This window comes from Ambystoma mexicanum, chromosome 8 (assembly GCF_040938575.1).
Source record: "Ambystoma mexicanum isolate Mex_15411 chromosome 8, UKY_AmexF1_1, whole genome shotgun sequence".
Taxonomy (NCBI): Eukaryota; Metazoa; Chordata; class Amphibia; order Caudata; family Ambystomatidae; genus Ambystoma; species Ambystoma mexicanum.
Window position 1 is genome coordinate 1,380,072,121 of NC_090929.1, and position 23,293 is coordinate 1,380,095,413.

General features: G+C 44.5%; 1 protein-coding gene across 2 annotated transcripts in view; it reads right to left on the minus strand.

Moving 5' to 3' along the window:
- The window catches only part of BCCIP (BRCA2 and CDKN1A interacting protein), a 313,225-nt gene that overhangs the window by 141,900 nt on the left and 148,032 nt on the right, over window positions 1-23,293 (minus strand). The window contains exon 4 of one of the 2 annotated variants that reach the window (XM_069611493.1): window positions 11,158-11,256. The exons of the other annotated variant lie outside the window; for it this stretch is intronic. Coding sequence (XP_069467594.1) covers window positions 11,158-11,256 — 99 coding nt within the window. The remainder of the gene's footprint in view (window positions 1-11,157; window positions 11,257-23,293) is intronic. 2 annotated transcript variants of the gene reach the window in all.

Here is a 23,293-nt window from a genome sequence, read left to right on the forward strand (position 1 = left end):
TGTAAGCAGTAGAGACAAAAGGAGTGTTCGTCCTCCTTAAAGACGTTCTGCAGCTGGCATCCAGGGCAGATCCTGAACAGCTTTCCGGGCGTCGAGCTTCCCTTCTCCTGGGCCATATCCGGGCCTGAGAAACTTCTGGAGTCCTCCAAAAGCGTAGCTTGACGAAATCTTCACCCTTGAGGGGCGCAGACGAATCCGACACGGGTCCCCGTTGATCGGATGGAGAGTCGGTGGAGCTTGAGGCTCTTTTGACCGAAAAAACGAAGTTTTTGAGAAAAAACGTGAAAAAAATAGCACTAACGCTCGAGAGCAATAGCACGAGGATCCCAACACATGAACGTGCGGTAAAAATCTGAAGATGGCTGCCAGAGGCGGTGCTTAGGTAGAGGGCAGTCATTGGCTGTGGTCAGTATGACGCAGAGACCAGTGATTGGTTATTACTACGAAAGACAGATCAGAAACAAAACTGATACTGGTTTTTTCTTTACCGAGGATTCCCAGCCTGACGACGGGGAATATTCATGAGCATGTGAATCCATGCCAGACCCCATGCTGGAGAATATACAGAAGGGGAACATGAATGTGGTTAGAAATAACAACATTATGTGGATAAGGTTGGCTGCATTCAGATCGATTGCTATTGCAAGATCGCTACTTCGGCTAATGAGGAGCTGCATTCAAATCAATCACAATTGTAGGATAGGCTACTTCAGCTGAAGAGCTACTGCATTTGATTCAGTCAGTATTACAAGGTAGGCTAGTGCGGCTGAATAGTAGTTGCAAACAATTCAATCACAATTGCATGATGGGCTTGGTCAGTATCTGGTCAAAAGTAGGCTAGTTCAACATTTGCATGCATACATACATACATACATACAATCATACATACCTACTTTGTTAGTGTGGGCTGATGCACAATTTCGGGATAGACTAATTCAGTGGTAGGGGCAGGACAATGAACAGGTGGGCTAGTCTGTTGTAGTCTGATGAGGGAATTGGCTACGAGGGGATATGCAGTACAGGCTAACCATGCTATTATAGTCAGCTTACTGTGTAAATAGTCTAGCAATGCAACCAGGCAGTGTTTACAGTAGGCAGATCAGCAGTATCAATACAAAAACAGAGGTGAAACCTAGAGCATCAGGATATGATAGGTAAAGTCGATTAATATATATTAGGCATAGTTAAGCCAGGCCAAGTGAATACAAAGAGCAGGCGGGCTAGTCAATGCAATGGGTAATACAGGCATATCATGATGTTATAATCATATAATCATGGTTGAGGCGTATAACCACTGTGGTATGGATATCAGGTGGGAATTACAGTTCATAATAGCAGTCAGAAGTTGAGTGAATATTGCTCAGGGCGTGCAGGAGCCGCGTTTGTTAGTGGCTCACGAGTCTTTGGTCGGGCATAAGCCGTTATAGTAACATTGTAATAGGTTTGTGTAGACGTTAGTATCCCGTAGATACAGGGAGTGCAGAGAGCTCCTAAACATACGGGACATACGGACTATTTGCACTAACAGGTGCTAACAACTAGCTAAATTTGATAGGTCAATGTCGTACCTTTTAGAATGCAGGACCAACGGACTGGGCCCCGCCACGCCTTCTATACGCCAACAAGCGCCAACAGGGCCTTTGTATGGCCTTGGCAGATGGCCGCCGGAGAATCCGCCTGCCGGTGGATGTTTTGAAATAAGAAGTTGCAAGGATACGAGGCTCAGCCTTGCTTTGATTCCACGATGCAGGCAGTATCCTTGCAGAACGCACAGGTCTCCTCCACGTGCGCTTGGTCAGAAAGTAGGTAGTAAAGGTACAGGGAGTGCCCATCATCCAGGAAAAGGTTCCATTGTCCACATCCAGGGCAGATCCTGAACAGAGGCGTCGATGTTACGCTCACCTGGTCTTTGCGGGGACATTGGGACACGGTTGCAGCCCTCCCTGGAAGTGAATTCCCCATGTCAGGCTTCTTCCCCTGCTCGTGTGCTGTGGACTGCGCTGGTTGTGGGCACTGCTCCTGCGAGGATATGAGAGATCGTGAGAATTATGCTTTATGACTACTGTCTCTCTCAAACCCTTCTTCCTAGAATGTGGCGAGCATGCGCCGACCCATAAAGTCTCACCTGTTGATTGATGACGGTGAGCTCTCTGTCTTGCTTCTCACTGCAGGGGCGCTTTTGATGGACCGAGTTCCTTCACTGGTCCATGTGCGTGGCAGCTCACACAGACTATGGCTTAACCACTCCTGAAGGTAAGTTTCTAAAGACTTAATATATTTTAATGTTGATTCTTGATTATTGTCAGTGTCCTTGTAATGATGTCTTTCCTCTGCTTTCTTCCAATAGATGATATGCGGCCCTGCGATAGTTGCGGTGCATGAAGCGAGGCCAAATGGGAAGATAATGGAGTCACGATGCTCCAACAGCAGGTGAGTGTTGATTTAAGGTTAAGCGCGAGTATTTGTCTAAGCGCGACCTTAAAACGTAATGTCTCAGAGAATTCTAACCATGTCTTTCTCTTTTTCTCTTGCAGGCACAGTGTCACGACGTCGGTCTGAAGCGCTGCTTTGCGGAAGTCTGGAGTTGGAAGATGAATGCCGGAGTCCATGATGATGCGTGCGGAAGGAAGCAGATTCCTAGGTAAGATGCGCTCAGGCTGGTAGCTGGAAACAGGTAAGGTGCGCTCATGCCGGGAGCGGGAAACATGTGTGTTTAGGTGGCGGTGAGCGTTACGCTGCAATAGCAGAATAACGCAAAGCACGTGCATGAGGGCCGAGCAGGTTTATATAGCCTAGCTCTGGCCACGCCCATTGTCCTGACTCATCTGCCCCACCCTGCCACTCCTAAAGGATGCTTACACGTGCAGGCTGACTCTAGTGCACATTTATGTATGAGCCTGGCGCCAAAGGCGCCAGGAATGAGTCCAGCTGGGCCCTCCATGTTGCATTGTCCAAGGGACAATTAAAGGCTGTTACCCATTGCTCTTGTTCCGATGGTGCAGGGTCTGGGGTTCCAGGCCCATGGCCATGACAGTCGAGTCTCCTTTATCTTCAGCCATGTCCACGCGGAGTAGGTCTCAAAGAATCTTCCGGAATCCTGCAAGAAGGGAGGACGATAAATCGCCCTTGAGGGGCATAGAAAGTTCTGAAAAACGGGTCCCCGTTAGTCAGATGATGGATTGATGATCTTGAGGCTCGATTGACCGGAAAAATAGAGTAAACTATGAAAAAGCACAAAACACAGTGAAAAGCCTGAGAGCTAATCACGAGGACTCCCACCACTCTAACGTGCTGTGAAAATCTGAAGATGGCTGCCAGAGGTGGGGCTAATGCCAAGACATTAAAGCTGGTGCAGTCTCCCACAGGGTACTGCATATAATCTCTTACGTTCTTCTTTCAGATTCCTTTGTTCACTGGTCGACTGCCTTCTGTCCAAAAGACCTCGCCTTTTATTCAGGTTTCTCCCATTCATACGCAGCCTAGCTGTCAATAACACAGTCCAGATGTCCGGCAAGGATAGCCACCATGCTGGGTGAGTGACAGCTAGGCTAGAATGAAAGGGAGAAAACTGTTTAAAAATGCAGAGAGACTACAGATGTTGAGTGGATCACTGAGTTGTAGTCCTCAAATTTGTGAATTATTTACTACTCCTCCAGGTTCTGTCTCTACGTATATAAAATTGATGCCTCTACAGGAACGTATGCAGAGTTCTTGGGATAGATTACGAATGGAGATATTGATATTTTATTTCTATCGCGCTCAGACACAAGTGTTTCAGAGCGCGACAAGGCAAGGGAAGAGGAACAGAGGAGAAACAAAAACAATGATCTTACTAGGCCCAGTGACATTGAGAACGCGCAAGTGCATGGTAGAGGGGGAGAGGGAGAAGTGCATGGAAGGGGGAACAAAAAGGAGAGTGTGGAGCAAGGAGGGAAAAAAAAAAACAAATAAATTAATAAAAAGTCAACAAACAGAGGGAGTGCAGCCAGCAAGTGGCAGTGCTGGGTTTAAGGCCGCAGGCTGGGTAGGTCTGATAAGTGCAGAAAGAACACAACAAAGGGGAGGAGGCTGTATGGGTACAGATACTGACCCCAGTGCAAGGGGTGGCCCGGAGGCAGTGCGTGCGGGTGGCAAGAGGAGCAGGTACCTGGGCCCGGAGGAAAGAGAGTGGCCAGGGGCATGGTGCCGAGGGAGAGTAGAGTCAGCAGGGGAGGTGGGGAGAGGAGGGCGGCAAAGGCAGAAGCAAAGAGGAAGGTCTTGAGGTGCTTCCGGAACCGGAGATGGTTCGCCTCAAGTTTTAGAGTGGCAGGGAGGCTGTTCCAGAGGGAGGCCCCAGCCGAAGACCGATCTACTCCCAGCTCGTGTCTTTGAGAAACGACTGACCCTGAGTGAGTTAGAGGTAGAGGAGCGGAGTGCTCGAGATGGGAGGTATTTGCGGAGGGAGAGCTGAAGGTATCTTGGACCCAGGCCCCAGAAAGCCTTGTGGACAATGAAGAGGGTTTTGAATTTAATCCTTGCATCCACTGGGAGCCAATGGAGAGATTTCAGAGCTGGAGAGAAACAATCCCAGGGCTTGAGGCCAAGGACAAGTCTTGCAGTCCTGTTCTGGATAAGTTGCAAAGGGCGGTGAGTAGAGGTAGGTAGATTAAGAAAGAGGCTGTTGCAATAGTCCGACTTAGAGAGAACCAGAGCTTGGGAGACAGTGAGCTTCTGGGGGAATGAGAGGAAAGGAAGAGTACCTCTGAGGAGGTGCAGTAGGAAGTTTGACTTTTTTGATACATCAGCGATGTGGGCGGAGAAGGAGAGTGTGGAATCAAAGGTGACACAAAGGTTCTTGGCCACGCAGGTAGGGATAGGAGGAGGGCCAAGGGAGGCCGGCCAGAGAGTGAGGGGAAAGGAAGGTGATGGTGTGCCGATGAGGAGGATCGAGAGGGTGTCAGAATTGGGAACTGAGCTGTCTGAGGAATTGTGGGAGAACCTTTGGAAGGTGACGGTAAGAGCCAAGGTAGATCTGAACCTGAGATATTCATCTACAAATTTTAGGACATATTTATGGGACGCCTGTGAGGATGAATGGGAGGGGATTAAAGGATACAAACTTGTGTTGGGGATGTAACCGCTTAAGAGGGACTTATCTGCATATGCTTTGGGAGTGTGATAAGAGTGTTAGATTTTTGGAAGGATGTTTTGGATCGGATTGATTTGGTGGCGGGTATATAATTTCCTCAAACATTTGTGTCTGTCATCTTCCTCTCAATTGATAGTAGAAATGGGGAAATATGGGATTCATCGGACTGGATTGATAGGGCTTTACTAATGGCCGTAAAACATAATGAAGGTGTGGAAATCTAGAAAAAAACGCATTATGAGAACTGGTTATCAGACATTTCATCGTATGAGAAGACTCAGGCTTCTAGGTGTTTTCGGGAGACTCCTTATGAGGAAATGTGGGGATCGTTTAATAATGTGTTTGGATAAGGTGTAGGATTTGTTCTTTAGGTGTAACAATGATGGGGGGGGTTAGGTGCGGGGTGTTTGTCTTGTCCTGTTTGGTGTTGTGTTTTGTTTAATGTAGAATATGGGGTGGGAATTTTATGGCGATGATGAATTGATTGTTGTATGTATTTTAGAGAAGTGATATGTATGGAATTGCTTATACCTTGTTCTCACTGGTATGTTTTTCAATTGTAACTTTTGGAAAAATGATTAAATAAAGTTGAGAAAAAAAAAAAGAAAATAAAAAGGCGAGTCTCTTGGTCTTGGACTGGAAAGTAGAGTCAACCACTGGAAAGAAAGAACCGAAGACGAGCTGGAAGGGGACGGCTTCTGCAACTCCTGGACCGTTGGTTTGCCCGGTGAAGCCCTGCTGCAGGTCTGACTTGCTAAGTTCATCTTGACAGAGAAGCCCCTTCAAGGACAACTTCTTCCTTTGAGTTGGTGGGACCAATCAACTCGTAAGCCACCTGGATACCATTCTCGAAGCTGGTTAGGATTAACCAGGGGGAAGGACACCAGCTTGTGTGCTTGAAGAACAGCTACTCGAACTGAAGTGACTCATTTTGTTTGCGTTTTCTGACGATCCCGTGCAGTGCAGGAGTCCCCCAACGTCCTGCCTCTTGTACCCACGACTGAGGCTCAGAAACATTGAGATCTGCAGGAACTGCCAGGAACCAAGGACTTCAGCTGCATTTGTTTCTTCATACTAAAGGTACTGTGCCACCCCGATTGAGAGAATGCCACTCTCGCAGTGAAAGTTTGTGAAACATTCCCAACTTGCAGGCCTAATCAGCTTGTGACCCAACAAATGATTCTTTTTCGCCTAAACTACTTCTGAGAACTTTTGCAAAGACTTTCCCGTTTGATACCAGAACTGCTTTTTCCTATCCAGAACACTAGCCCATTGACTTGAATTGAACTCTTCTGGTGAACTGAAACTATTTGCACTGTCTAACAAGTATGTGATCTATTCTACTTACCTTATGCCTTTTTTCCTCACTTCTAAGTAACTGAACTGCCATTTGGCTACTATTTCAGGGGAGCTCCAACTGTCTCAAAATCTTAAGAGTTTTGTATTGATATAGAATATTAAGTTGCCTCCTTCTAGTGAAATGTTTTCTAAATGATTGTGTAATAAATTAATAAGTGTTTTACCAAGAAACCTTGAGTTTAAGTGTCTACTTGAACCACTGTGATTAAAAGTCCTCTGTGTAATGACGTGTACTGCTTAATTCCACTCTTGTGATAAGCCTGGCTGCTGAGCTCGCTACTAAAAACTGTGCGTTTGTTAATTGAATTTCTAATGCGCACCAGACCTGGCGGTAGTGTGGTACAGACTTATACCAAAGGTTGGTTTGGCTTACACCTGTAATCCTAATTGTGTGTGGTGGTCCCAGAGGGTACTGCATGCAATTCTGCCTAACATCTGTGCCATCATATATTTTGTCAATCTGTTGTTTGCGTTTCCTGTTTGATTGTTTTAGTTGTTTCAATTTGGTTCCGAGGTGTTCAAGAGCCACTAAACTAGAAGTTTACTACATTTTAGGTGGTCTTTGGTGTCGTTTCTTTCAGGAGGTTGTTCCAGGTTTTTGCGGCTAGGTGTGAAAAAGAGGAGCCCCCTAGTTTTTTCTTGATGTATGGGTTTGGTTCCAGGTGGATGTCATGGCTTGATCTGAGGAGTCTCGTTGGCTTGTAGATTGTTATTTTCTTTTGTAGGAATTCTGCTCTCTGTCCGCCGATTGCCCTGTGTGTCATGCACATTGTTTTTTAACGTGAGACTGTTTGATTGGGAGCCAATGTAGTATTTTTAGTGCTGGAGTGATGTGGTCTCTTTTAGATAGTTTGAGGAGTCTGGCTGCTGCATTTTGGATGCGTTGTAATTTCTTCAGGAGGTATTCTGGTATCCCGAGGTAGAGGCTGTTTGCATAGTCGATTCGAGACATGATGAGGGCGACTAATTTGTGGGTGAAGAAGAGGAGATGTAGGATTCTTCTTGTTGTGTGAAGGAGGAAGAAGCATTTCTTAATTATCGGGTTTACTTGTGGTTCTAATATTCGAGCGTTGTCCAGTAGGACCCCCAGGTTTTTTACTACCTTAGAGGGTGTGGGCACAGTTCCCATTTCCGTCGGCCAGGGAATGTAGCTGTTCTCTTCGTTTATGGATATAATCATGATTTCTGTCTTTCCTGGGTTGATTTTCAAGTTGTTGGCGTTCATCCAGTCAAAGATTTATTTTAGACATTCTATTAGGGTTGAGTGATCGGCTCGAGTATCTTCGATTTTGTAGCTCCTTCCAACTGCACGAAGGAATCCGAAGAAGAACTTGGAAGAGACACCTGCTGAAACTCCTGGACCGTTGGTTTGCCCGGTGAAACCCTGCTGCTGTGCTGCATATCCAAATTCATTTACACTAGAGAAGCCCTGCAAGGACGACTTCTCCACTTAAGTTGGTGGGACCAATCAACTCCAAAGTGAACTCGTTGGGACATCCTCTCAGAGCTGTCTGTACTTCTGCTGCTGCTGGAACCGAAGTGCCAAGAAGAGGTACACCAAACCGAGTGGATCGCTTTTAAGTCTGACCCGGGTGCCCGGAAGATCCCCCGGACTTCAGTGAAGCAGGACTGACCAACCCTGAGACACCTTAACAGTGCTGGACCCCAGATGCGAAGAAAGTCTGAAGTGGTAGCCAAGAACCGCAGTGTTGCGATTTGCTTTCAGACGCAAGGAGCTGAAACTGCAAAGTGCCGCTGAATTGAAGTTTGCCCGGCAGGAGTCCCCAGTAGTCCTCGCTTTTGTCCCCACGACTGAGGGCCAGGAACAACAGGATCTCTAGAGTGACACAGGAACAGAAGCCAGATGGAACCATTTCTTCTAACCAAAGGTACTGTAAACCTAAGAGGACTTCCCTCTTGTTGTGTAGCCTTACATGCTCTCAGTTGAGACTCGTCTTGGCCGCCCTTGCAGGGTTGCTTACAGCTTTGCCACTCACAAGCCTCCCAGCTTGTGGCCCTTCAAGTGAATCTTATTTCTATAAACTTTTCTAAAAACATTGAGCAAGACTTTTACTTACATGCAAAGAACATCTTCAGCTCCCCTATACGTTGTTCAACTATCATTGACTGTCCTGGCTCCCTGAGAGACTCTTCTACCTCTGATTTTGTGCTTTCGCCTTCCCCCCAGGAAAGGGTTAATTTACGTTGCATTGGAGGGTTTTAAATTTAAGTGTTACATGTTTTGCTCCCTTCTGAAGAAGGCTTATATAACTGACTGTTAAATAAATGTATAATTGTTTAATCAAGAAAACTTGAGTGCAAGTATTTATTTGAATAACTGTCACTGTGTATCTGTGTTAAAACACTACTGCCCACATTGACCCCCTCTTGAGATAAGCCTGGCTGCTCAGCCACACTACCAACCTGTGTAGTACAGACTAGTATCAAAGGTTGAGTTTCTATTGCCAGCAGGTTAAGGTTGCTGTAGTGTTCCACAGGATACTGCAATCAAGCTTGCATAACAGTCACTCTACTAACTTGTGTAGTACATGTTTCTACCAAAGGTTGGGTTAACTATTGCCAGGGGTCAGGAAATACGTAGTCTAGTGCAACGTCTAAGCAGGACCGAAGCTCCAGGAAGATCCCGAGGACCCTCCCGAAGCAGGACGAACCAGGCTCGAGTCGCCTCACCAGAGTGCTGGTCTCAAGGAGTGAAGGAAGCCCATACAGTGTCCAAGATCCGCACTGGTGGTATTTTCCATGCTATGAAACCACAAAGTGCCGCTGAACTGAAAAGAGCCCATAGCTGCTGCCGACCTCCAAACTGCTGTGCAGGAGTCTGGACAAGAGTAGCCTGCGTCTCATCTAGACGGGTTTAACAAGATTAGCATGTGCCACACTCATATGGAATTCTTAACTTTCGCCACATCTAGATAGAAATGTGAATGTTAGCATGCACCACACTTTGATGGAATTCTTAGCCTAGCTTGCATCGCATCGAGACAGGATTATGAATGTTAGCATGCACCACACTAAGATGGATTCTTAGCCTAGCTTGCATCGCATCTAGACAGGATTATGAATGTTAGCATGCACCACACTTAAATGATACTGTGCACAATGACAAGTGCCACACTGGGATGAAATCGATGTCACTGGCCTACCTCACATCTAGACAGGATGTTGAAGATTAGCAAGTGCCGCACTCAGATGGAATAGTGAATGATAGCGAACATCACACCTAGACCTAATTGCAAGGACAGCAATGCTAACTAACCAATCCACTAACAATTTCATCCCTCTGCATACACCTCTCAAACGCTAACCAAACACAACCACAAGCTTAAATACAGCAATCCGCACAAACTTCACTACAGTGCTACAACAAAACAAACCACACAGACTTGCACAACAGCACACAACGACTACCGACCATAAAACACCCCAAACCCAGCCGACGGACCCACCGGGCCGAGGCTGCCAACAGCACATCACTGCTCTCTTGCACTTTTCCAGCTTATTCCCACTAACTCACCCGCCTCCTCCCTTTTTCAGAGCCGCCAAGGGACCACTCCGGTGGTGATAGTGTTAATGTTAAAGGATATTTGTACCGCGCACTATCTATGAAGTGCCTCAACTCCATAGACTGTTCCAAATTTACTTCGGCTGTCTTGGCTCCCTGCAAACTCTTATAACCCATTGACTTCGATTCCAACTGTCCCTCATAGGTGGTACAATGGTTTTTAACTAGTCTTGCTGGGAAAGGTTTTATCTAGACTTCATGGAGGGATTTTAAAAGTTATCACATGCTCCGAGAATCTGTTAACTTTTTTTCCTTCCATTAAACTTTCCTCTTTACCAAACTCAGAAAGTTACAAAGTATATAAGTGACATAAATGCCAATACTGTCCTAGTAATTGAAGTCACCCGAGGGTGTAAGAAGTGTGTTTGAAGCATCTTTAAAGAGGGTCTACTTGCTTTGCCTTGATTTTGAGAAAGTATTTTGAAGTGTATTTTTATTGTTGCACATTGCCCTTTTTAAAGAATGCTTATTTAAAACGGACTAATAAATAATTTTACTAGAAAACCATGACTGTAAGTGTTGTTTGGATACTTGTATTGGTGGATTTCGATGCTACAGGTATACAGTTCACATTTACCCCTCAAGATAAGTCTGGCTGCTCTGTCACTCTACCAACTTGTGTAGTACAGACCTATACCAATAGGTGGGTTACCAAATTCCAAGAGGACAAGACTGGTGTAATCTCCCACAGTGTTACTGCATCAAATCTTGCCTAGCAAGCAATCCTGTCATTCTCTTTTTTGAAAAACGTCTAGGAAATTAAAACAAAAATATTTAACTTATGCATTACTGTGCCATAATTTTGTTGCAAATTTGGTGTCACAGCAATGGTGTGGGAGGGGGTGCTAGGAATGTAAGAGAAACGTGTGCGAAAACTTTGCTCACTTTATATGCTTAAATAAATATGCAATAAATAAAACAGACCCAAAAACTTGATAATCATGTTTGAAACACTTTACAGAAAATAAAATGATAGTCTAATTTTCTACAAGTAAATCCCAAAAATACACATAGTGGTGGTTGATTTTTAGATTTGGAGAACACAAATATTAAAGAAACCATACAATAGCATGTTCAGGCAACTGACCTCTCTTTCAGTTAAGTTTAAGAGACTGATGAAGCCAAAAACATGTCCATGGTCGTCATCAACATCGTCGTCATCATCATCATCTAGGCTTTCTGCTTGCTGATGAAAAAAGTACACATCACTATACACAATCAACTAGTACCATTCTTATAGTGTATATTACATTAGGACATACACTTTTTGATGCAGTCTTTCACAATGGTTGCATGTTTTTTTCTCATTCTTCATAATCACTTGAACAAAGTATAAAGGATTTATGGTTGGAATGCAAAACCTAAAAGCAACTGAAGTTCGGTAGTTATGGTAACCAACACAACCATAACCCACATCATGGCCCCTGCTGTGCACCCCTCAGTTCACAGGTAATGCAAGATGTAATGGCTTTCGGTGATCATCTAGTTTTAAGAGTAAAACAAAGTAAATGGGAGGTATTTCCCATCGCTGTTGCAGCAGCAGTGAAGGTTGCATAATTCAGGAATTTCGCTGGGTGCAAATCAGGCGTGCACTCCTCGGATCTCAGTCTCCTTCTTGAAGACTTTGACCTTGACTTTCACTGGAGACGTGGTTAACTACCAGCTCAGTCACTGCTTTTGACACTCCTCCCTGAGGCTTGTAATGATTGTGCAAAAATGAGAGGCACCGAAGCGCAGCCATTTTGGACACTCGTCTCCCATCAGAGTAATAAAACATGTGTTTCAGCGGGCCTCACAGAATTAGCAAACAGCAGCAAAAACAGGGCAAGGTCACAAATATTATCCGAGTGGACTTAAGGCGCAGAATAGTTATTGTATCGTCCATTAAAGGAAGACTACAGAAAGAGAGTCGGAGTACACTGCAGGTGCATGATAAGGGATGCTGTGAATGAATGCGAGAGGGGCAGAGTTGTTCCACTTCTAACGATTTTTCCACCCTCTGTCCCTTCGACTTGTGGTCTGCTCTTCGGCCGAAGGCAAAACACAACAGAGAGGCAGGGAAAATCCCCCATAAAGGAGAGTGCATTGCATGGCAAACGTTAGAATCTGGACCCCCGGATGATGCAGTCTCGCTGAAAGGGTGGACGCTCCGCTTCAGATCCCGACCCAGTGATCTCTTTGCCTACCTGCTGAGGGACTAAGCAGTGTTGTGGTGGCCAAGATGAAGTTTTCTCCTGCATCCTATCGAACTGTGATGTTTTTTTTATATCAATATTTTTATATATCCAAGTGTATGTTTATTTGTATAACGAGCCATTTTTTTAGGATATTGTATTATGTGTGATTTGTTGCTTGTCCGAGTCCAATAACTCTTTTGCCAAGGGGGGCCGGGGAGAAGCAAGTGTTAGTGCTTTCCCCACATGGCCAAATAGAGGCAAAACATTTTGGAGCTGTAAGCAGGGTCATTGTGCTGATATGAATGCCAAAGGATTCTGTAAATAAATTGACATTTTTGGACTCGGAACAGCAGAGAAAAAAAAAAAGGATTCTTTTTTTTCTTCTTTTCTTTGAAGAGAAAAGATGGTAAACTTTGTTGTACAAGTGTGTTTTTGTTGTGGTATTGAAGTTAGGGAAGTGAAACATCCATTCAAATACAAGGAATTCCCTGTTTAGGAAAAAAGTGGCTCTGCTGGCGTTAGGCAAAGTTTGTATGAAGTACCCTCTGGGAACACTACAAACAACTCTGACTACAGGTATAGGAAAGCCAACCTTTGGTATAAGCTTGTGCTACACAGTTTCGGTAGCGTGTTGAGCAGCCAGGCTTATCTCAAAAGGGGCTGTCGGGGAGTTACACAGAGATTCACAGTAACAAGTATTCAAATAAACTATTACTCTCAAGGTTCCTTGAATAAACAATTATTAATTTAGCAGTCAGTTAAAATAAGCCTTCTTCAGAAGGGAGCAAAATAATAGTAACACACAAATACACTTCAATACTATACACTTAGTGTCTAAATCAGTAAGACCCTTTTGGGATGGCCCACAGACACAACCTACGCTCTCAGGTGACTTCAATATCCAGGGTGCTGGGGACATTAATATCTTACTGTTTGTATTTAGAATACTGTTATAAGTTGGTAAAAGGAAAGGGTTATTAGTACAAGACACCACAAATATTCTTAAGCAGGGAAGTACTTCCGGATCCGCTAAGCAGAGTCATTCAGTATAATAGGCTATGCCAAAGTCAATGGGCAAAAGTCTTAAATAGGATGAAGCACTTCTGGTAGGTAAGTAGACAAGTCTTTGCACAATGTTTTTGAAGAAAAGAAGAATCAAATGTAGGGCCACAAGCTGTTAGACTTGTGAGTGGTAGAAGATGCAAGCAACTCTACAGCAAGAGGTAAGTTCTCTCAGACTTTGTACAGTACCTTTGAATTGAAGAAAAAGTGCAGCAGATGACTTTTCCTGTGCAGCTCTCACTTTTCCTGGGCCTCAGTCGTGGGGACAAGAGGAAGGACTTCAGGGGACTCCAGCACTGCAATGGGATGGTCACCACTCGCAACCGGCAATCTTTAAATCAGTGGCCTGTTAAACCATATTCGCATAAATATCGTCCGATTATGAATATTGTCCTAAGCCATCCGCATATGTAATAAAACCTGCGGTAATTAGAATTGACTTCAAACGCCATTTGGGAAAATATCCTCCATCTTGATTCCAACTTCTGCTCCCTGTTCAGAAATGATTAACCACGTTTTCAGCTGCCAGAGCAGAAAAGACCTTGGAGCCTATGTCAACACTAGGGCTGGCAGAGCAGACTATTTGTCCTGTGCAAAGAGACCTTGTACCCAGAAGGAACTCTCATTCAAAGTGTTATCTACATCTACAAAACTCATCCTCCCTCAATCAGTGATATACAATGCATGTAAACTAATGCTACAAGTTTTGGAAGGAATCCTTTGTACATTTCTTGAAACAGGACTTAATCTAAAAGCTAAAGATCCACACAGCTGACTGCAACAAAGTTTGCCAGTATGTTTAAGGAACCTTGGAGCCAAAGTGAACTTCAATTTAAAGTGTTGTCTGCATCAATAGCATCAGCCATATTCAAACATAAGAAGTTGAATGTTAGACAAACTAAAACTATGTGCTTTAGCCATAAGCGATTGAATGCATTTCTTGAAACTAGGATCAACCTAAGCTGGAGAACCAACACCACCATTGAATCTTCAAGAATGGGATAACATGGCAAAAGTACAAACCAATATTGTATATCTGGATTTTGCAGTGACCCAGGCCAAGGTAAGGAGTCTCCTGACCCCCTCCTCCCCAAACCCTGCAATGCAATATTGCATAGGTGCTTAAAAGCACCATAGCGCACCCGGCGCGTGGCCCTCTCCCCAGCCCACCCGCTTCCTGGTTCCCCTGTGCCCGCCTCCCAACACACTCACTCCATCCGGATTGGTCCCCATACCCCACTTCAAGGACATCCAAGGGCAGCCCTGCGGCGAAGGACCCCGAGGCAAAGGACGGCCCCAAGATGTGTCTGCAGGTGTCCGCAGAGAACGTCAAGGAAGCCAGCAGCTAACAGACACCAACAAAAACTGTGAGTGTGACATGGGTGGGGAGTAGAGCAATCACTCTACTCCAGAAAACCCCTGTCATTCTATCTTACCTCCCTTATTAGCATGTCCACACTTAGATAGAACTGTGAACATTAGCCTGCGTCGCATCTAGATGGAATTGTGAATATTAGCATGTCCACACCTAGATAGAATTGTGAATATTAGCATGTCCACACCTAGATAGAATCGTGAATACTAGCATGTCCACACCTAGATAGAATTGTGAATATTAGCATGTCCACACTTAGATAGAACTGGGAGCATTAGCCTGCGTCGCATCTAGATGGAATTGTGGATGTTAGCATGTCCACACCTAGATAGAATTGTGAATATTAGCATGTCCACACTTAGATAGAACTGTGAACATTAGCCTGCGTCGCATCTAGATGGAATTGTGAATATTAGCATGTCCACACCTAGATAGAATTGTGAATATTAGCATGTCCACACCTAGATAGAATCGTGAATACTAGCATGTCCACACCTAGATAGAATTGTGAATATTAGCATGTCCACACTTAGATAGAACTGGGAGCATCAGCCTGCGTCGCATCTAGATGGAATTGTGGATGTTAGCATGTCCACACCTAGATAGAACTGTGAATACTAGCATGTCCACACTTAGATAGAACTGTGAATACTAGTATGGCCACACTTAGATAGAACTGCGAACATTAGCCTACGTCGCGTCTGGATAGATTTGTGAAGTTAGCATGTCATTGGCAGATGCACTGGCCACTAGAGTCTAAATGGAGGATAAGGGGAGCTATCAGAGAGCATGTTAGAGGCAGGGACTAGAGGAATATGGAACCTGTATGCCACTCAGACCCAGATCAGGACAGAGCCGCAACAGGGAGACTACGCTTCAATGCAGCATAGAGATGCAAACTAACCAACCCTACTAACAATTTCCCTTTCTGCATACACCTCTCAAACTCCAAACCAAACACAACCAAAACCTACAGCACAACAAACCGCACAAACTTCACTACATTGCATCAACAAAACAAAAACACACATAGCCTTGCACAACAGTACACAACGACTACCGGCCGCAAACACCCCAGGCCCAGCCAACGGACCCACCAGGCTGAGGCCGCCAACAGCACATCACTGCTCTCTTGCACTTTTCCTGCTTCTTCCCACTAACTCAACCTCCCCTCCTCTTTCAGAACCGCCAGAGTGCTAATGGACCACTACGGTGGTGATAGTGCGCGGTACAAATGTCCTTTAACATTAACATCTGTTATGTGAACTGGGCACAAACCCAAATGTGTAACCTATTAGTTTGGAGATGGGCTAGGCTATGACCAGGACTGTATAAATACTGCATGTTTTGTGATGACCAGTACTTTCACTCCTCACTGTGTCAGCAGGTACACACTGCGAGCTCTGGGAGCCAGATAGCTATCTGCTTTGATATTTTAATCTGTACAGAATAAAGTTATATTCATAACTTTTGACTTTGTGACTGGCGGATTCAATTTTTGGTGGTACTAAGCCCCGATATTCCTCGCTTGATCTTACAAGATAGCACCCGAATAGCCATACTCAAGATTGATGTCACCTTGCTGATTAAGGATGCGGCAACCGGACTTGGATCGGCGTGTGAGAAAAGGGGCCCCTTTTTGTACGAGACGCAACACCTCGACAGTACTACACGATCTGATCCCTGAACGGTGAGCAAGCGGTTCGAGAGGACATCTTGACGAGGGTCCCCATATTGAGGCGGGTATTTTTGCTGGAATGGCCAGCCACGTCGATCTTTTGTAATCGGATGGGACCGCCTTTGTCCTTTGCAACCAGGTGAGTCGTGCCCCGATTCCTAAGTATCCTGATAGTTGGTTGCAGATGTGCACTCGCGAGTTCAAACGACGCTAGGTAACACCAGTGATCTGATATGCCTGGGAAATTGTCTGGGTGTTTCAGGGGATTATTCCGCAGAGACAGACAATCTTTGGAATTTGGCCATCCAGCGCCACAGGAAGGCTCACCGGCATGTACTATGTACTGTAAGTACGGCATTGGTAGTATAGTATTCAACGATATTTGGCACAGACATACTAGAAATGCTTTCGAATTTCAGTGGCCAGTCAATGGTAGTTTTGAGATTTCCCAGAATAGAGTATTTAGAGTCTATATTGTTAAAGAAAAAAGCTATACCTGCAGCATTTGATGTAATTCAGAATTGGAAAAAGGAAGCTATGCAGCAACTTAAGAGTAAAGAGAAGCATGCATGTCATCATGTCAAATTCAGAAAAGGCATTATTGTATGATCAACAGAAACAGTGTACAGAAAATATATCCGTCTAAAGATTTTCATGCCTCAGATTAACTAATTGATAAACTTTTAAATGAACGTAGGCCTGGTGCCACTGCACCACCTCCTTATGTACCTCTTCCAGTTGTTGCACCCCCTCCTGTAGCTCACCCTGTTCTTCCGTTGCTCCTCCACCGCCAGCTGTTGCTTCTCTTCCTATTGTTGTTTCTCCTTCTGCATCTCCACCCTTACCGATACTTGCTGTTCCCGTAATTCCGTCTTTACTGCCAGCAGTAGTTTCTCCACTACCTGTTGTACAGGATTTGTCTGAACTCTCTTTTCCAAGTGGTTCTGCTCCACTTGAAACAATTGAAGGGGCGAGTGCTGAATCAAAAAGGGAGTGACACGCAGTACAGTTTCTAAAGCTAGAATGAGGGAATTGTATGTATGGGCTAAGAAATGTATAGAAGAAGGTAAAAATCAGCTGTCTTAGCTACAATTTCTGACCAAGAAAGTATTCCCGAACAGAATATTTTTATAGAGGGGATGGGGATGCACTTGGCTGAAATGGAATGATTTGACGAACATGGATGTCCCACAAGGGTTGAGGGATTTGAAGGTCTGAGCTTACTCAAGGGACACTGCGGAAAAAGTACATGAGCATGTCGAGAGGGTTTTTGAGTTTAAGAGGGAGTTAGATCGGTTACAGAATGATGAAACAGATGGTGATAGATTGGGCGCTCTGTATGTGCAGTAACGGTTTCTTCCTTCTTGTAAATCAACGAGTGAGGAGACGCGAATTTGCACAAGGGATGCGCTTATATGGATTTCATATGTTTCGATATCTCCCATGGAAGTATATGATACGTTTAGTCCGTATACTCCAGAAATGCAAAAGAAAGTGTTACAGGTAATGGTAGAGTACCTTCAGGATGAGTGTAGGAAGAAAAAGATGTGTTGCCCTGCAGGTTTGATGATTATTTATAAGAGCGTTTTCACCTGACACTGCTTTGACTACTTTGTCACTCGATTTAGCCTTATTGCTTAACAAACGTTCAGAGTTGCCTACTTCTCAAATGCAAAGAGATATGTTCCTCCGACATTTGTTTCTAAAGTGGAAATTCCAGCTGATGCTGCAGCAGGCACACCAGCTATCACTATTGAAGCTCACTATGGTTCACAATTTGTTCATGTTTCGTTTTCCAGACATGAAGTGAATACCATTAGACAGTCAATTCCCGATATTAGGAAAAATCCTACAGGATTTATTAAAGAAACAGAACCTGTCTTGCCTTCATGAGTTTTCACTCTGGGTGATATAGACTTGTTTTTCCCTGTGATCCTGCCTGCTGATTTATGGAAACAGATTAGAACTGTAGATGATCAGGCAGGGCTGGGTGACACATGGGTTAACTTAGTACGGTTAGATAGAGAAAGGAAAGCTGGTGAGAGACCACCACAGGTGATACTGACACTGCCAGACAGAATAGTAATTAAAAAAGACTCTAGTTCCAGAAAGAAGGATAGTTTGGGACAAACTCACTGCTTGTACAGAAGGGAAATCTGTGGGTGCTACCAAATTCTTTAAATCGGTTTGAACAAGTATTTTCAGATTTTAGCGGACAGGATTTAAGCACCGAGTCAGGGAAAAGGTTGTTTGTGGATAAATTTGTGCGTGGATTGTTGCCCGATATCCAGTCACAAATCATGACTTCCGAAAGTGCTTGGCAAGCTAAATCACAGTCCGAAGTATTGCATATGGCTCAGTATTACGAAAATAGAGTCAATGAAAGAATTGAAAAGAAAAAGGGAGACCTGAAAACCAAAGTATTATTGCAACAGACATTTAGAGGACCTAGAGGTGGGAGTACACAGTTTTGAGGTCAGTTTGTTCCACAAAGCAATGCGCAGTTGGGTCCTGTACACATGAACCGATGTGCTTATTGCAGACAAGAGAGTCATTTGCAAGCACAATGCCCGATCCTTCACCAGAGATCGAATAACACATGTGGTGTCATGGGTAGAGGATCCAGGGGCGTCCTAGGGCAGGGGATCCTGGTAGAAACCAGTTCGCTCCAAATCCACAGTCATTCTCACAAGATAGTCAGCAACCTGGTATATATAGCAGAAATATTTTTGATAATGCTTCAACTGCCTATCTTTCTGAGAATCTTGTCTTTGATGATAAATTGTTTTGTTAGGACAGCCCGAAGGATGGTCTGGAACCTGTACTATTCCCGTCGATCAGAAAGGGCCCTACGTTGAGATGAAAGTGGGGAATATGAAGAATCTATCTTTGATAGATACAGGAGCACAGAAGTTTTCCATTGATCATTCACGGGTTCCAGATATTCCATTGTCAGGGCAGAATAACGTTTCTGTAGGGTTTTCTGGCACGCCAGTGGTCAGTCCGGTTTCTCAGCCTGTACCGATTTCACTGGGGCCATTCACAGAGCATTGTCCATTTCTTCCAACGACAAATTGTGGTGAGAATTTGTTGGGGTTGAATCTGTTGAAGGAATTAAATGCTGTAATTCATTGTTCTTCAGATGGGGTACATTTGATTTCACCACAGCTATTTTCTCCTTCACAATTTTTGACTAGGCCTTTACCGTCTGAAATTGAACCTGTTAAAATTGTTTTGAAACCAGGAGTTAAGTTGCCACGTATTACACAATATAAGATTTCCGTTGATGGTAAGCAAGCTCTAAAAAACATAGTTTCTGATTTTGTTCATCGTGGAGTGATTGAGGAAATTGCCGGAAGTTTGTGCAATAGCCCGATTTTCCCGGTGCACAAGAAAGGGGATAATGCGATTCCTTTCCGTTTTATTATTGATTTGCGTGCTATCAATAAGATTGTTGCTCCACAATTTCCAATTGTGCCTGATATGACCACAATATTTAACGATGATTCCAGCTTCTGCTACTCATTTCAGTGTGGTGGATCTTAAGAATGCCTTCTTTAGTATTCCCGTACACGTGGATAGTAGATATTTGTTCGCATTCACCCTAGGGGGACGCTCGTTTACATTCACTCGTGCACCACAAGGGTACACGGAGAGTCCAAGCATTTACGGTAGGGCTTTGAAAGAGCAGCTCGATACACTTGAGTTGCCTTCTACTTGTACATTGTTGCAATACGTTGACGACATTCTCCTAGCTGCAGAATCAGAAAGTGCTTTCAAGAAGAGTACTGTGTTATTGCTTATTCATCTAGCAAAGCATGGGCATACAGCTTCATTAAAAAAGTGTCAGTATTGTCGACAGGAGGTCGCCTATCTAGGCTATCTCCTGTCAAAGGAGGGAAGAAGATTGACACCTGAACCGATAAAAAGCATCTCTAGCATGTCTGTCCCAAATACACAGAAGGAAGTCAGAGCCTTGATAGGAATGGCTTCTTACTGTAGACAGTGGATCCCTAACATTTCACTAGTGATAAAAACAATGTTGGCATTGACAAAGAAGGGCATTTGCTGGCCCCTGCAGTGGAGCTTGGAACACCAGAAAGCTTTTGATCTGCTCAAAACTGCACTGTGTTCAGCACCAGTTTTGGGCACACCAAATTATGATAAGGTATTCGCGTTTTATCGGCATGAATGTGATGGATGTGCTGGAAGCAGGAACATGGGGGGTAGAATAGACCGTGTAGTTATTTTTTCCTCCACACTTAATCCTGTTGTATGCGCTTTGCCGAGATGTTTGAGAGATGTTGTTGCCGCTGCTGCGTCTGTAAAACAAAGTGAGGGTATGGTTTTAGGTCACACTTTAACCGTGATGATACCCCACTCTGTAGACATTCTATTAAACAGAACGCAAAACCTTAATTCCGCACGATTAACAAGATACAAACTGATCCTATTTGCACCGCATATCCAAATTAAGAGGTGTTGCATATTGAATCCGGCTGAATTGTTACATCTTCCGCAAGAAATTGCTTGCAGTGACGAAATGTCACATAACTGCCGCTATACTACAGAGCAAGAAACCAAAGGCAGGATTGATTTAAATGACACACCACTGGACGATCCACAAGGGGAGCTATTTTGCGATTGCTCCTGCTTCAAACTTCCAGATGGTACATCCACTGCTGCTTATGCCATCACTACATTAAGCACTATTGTGGAAACCAAAAGAATTTTGCATAACTCCGTGCAGGCCGCAGAGAATATCGCATTGACTCGAGCTTGTGAACTTTCCAAAGAGCTTAGAGTAAATACATTTACAGATAGCCAGTATGCCTTTGGGGTGGTTCACAACTTTGGTAGACTATGGGCAGAAGGAGGTTTCTTGACATCACACGGAACTAAGATCCAACATGGTACCTTGATAGTTTGGCTACTCACAGCACTTGCGCTTCCTACTCAACTAGCAATTATGAAGCGCGCCGCACACCAGAAAGTAACAGATGATGCGGAGAGAGGAAACACTTTTGCTGACATGATAGCCAAACAGACTGCCACCGATTTATACTCAGAAATGTATGCAACTAAAGAAGCCACAAACACTTGTCTATTAGATGAAAGAATTGATTCAATAAAAAGGTATTCAAGCTGATGCCACTTCAGAAGAGCTTAAGCAATGGGCTGAGCGTCTAGCAAGTTTAGATGAAGGTTGTTGGATAGACAATGTCAGGAACAGATGCATGCTGCCCAATGCTTATGTCACCGCTATGGTTACTATGGCTCATGGTCCTACTCACATATGTGCTAGAAAAATGTGTAAACTGCTAGAACCTATCTGGGTAAATGTAAACATCTCAAAGACTGCTGAGCGTTTGGTCCAAAATTGCATGGTATGCTTACAGCATAATGTGGGAAAGGGTACATCAACACCTAGGGGTAGTTTTGGTCCCCAATCTGTGCCCTTTGAAGTGATCCATTTCCACTTCATCGAAATGGAGCGCTGCCAGAATTATAAATATGTTCTGGTAGTCATTTGTGCCTTTAGCAAGTGGGTCGAAGCATTCCCTGTAAAAGATGCCACAGCAATAACGACGGTGAAAACCATGCTTAAGGAATATTTTCCTAGGTTTGGTTTGCCAAGGGTCATTTGGTCGGACAATGGTCAACATATCGCTGCTGTTATTCTGCAATTATGCGCGGGATTACAGATCGATAAACGGTTCCATTCGGCCAGACATGCTTAGAGTGCTGGGCTTGTAGAACGCCATAATGGTATCTTAAAGAATAAGGTGGCAAAGATCTGTGCCAGTAGCAATTTGAAATGGCCAGATGCCTTAGCAGTAGCTTTATTGTCCATGTGGACAACCCCACAAACCAGAACTGGACTCTCCCCTATGAAATAGTAATGGGGAGGCCAGCAAATATTTGGAACTTGCCCAAGCCAAAACGATTGAAAGACGTGAAGCAATTGCTCCTTTCTGAATACTGTGGCCAGTTAACTCAAAGCTTGTATTTATACGAGGGGCCAGGTCATCGACTTCGACCCGGCAACTGGGAGCTCACTAAGGCATTTGAAAGAGCATCCTGTCTTGCACGGCACTGGAGAGGTCCGTTCCAGGTCCTGTTGGCCACACAGACCGCTGTACTAGTATCCGGAAAGGGACACTGGATCCACGCGACTCACGTCAAGAAGATAACTTTTCCTCTGCCACTTGACGAAGGAGAAGAGAAGGAGACTGTTTGTTCTGTTCTTTACGACAAGCCCGTTTTGAACACCAATGGGGTCTCAGATTCTTCCTGAGCCCGTGGGGCGACTGCTTCTTTGTCTTCGAATTCTTCCTCGGATCTTTCTGCACCCTTGAGCAATCTTGCCTCTGTTTCACCACTTCCATCAGGAAGCAACGACTCTGTTCGCAGATCACGCCGTACCTGGAGTTTTGAGGTATGATCTGCGTCCACAGCACTAGACTTAGAGCACAGCACTGCTGTGCCCACAAGAAACAGCTGTTGAGCTAGTCCCTTCCCACTCTCGCTGAAACATAAGTGGCCAGGACCGGCAAAGTTACCTTAAATCAAGATAAATCACGTGGCCAGGAGATCACCAATGAACAAAGTTAAGGAGTTTTATCGCAGAGACTTTTCAGAACGAACTTTGAGGAACAATGCCTGTCGCCAACTCTAATCGTACGAAGCAACCGATCGATTGTGTGGCTAACAAAGACATTGGACATCAAAAATCATGGTCCTTGAGGACTTACTGTTTTCTTGTAGTTATGTTAACTGGTCTAACAGTTGTGACCGCGCTTGGGTACTGGTATATCGATGGGGTGCGTCCACCTGAGACTGTTACCTACTGAAAGTGTTCCCACTATGTCTTCACCTTTCGTGCATCTGCACACTCTACCTCCTAGGGATTCCCAACACAGAGTTACCA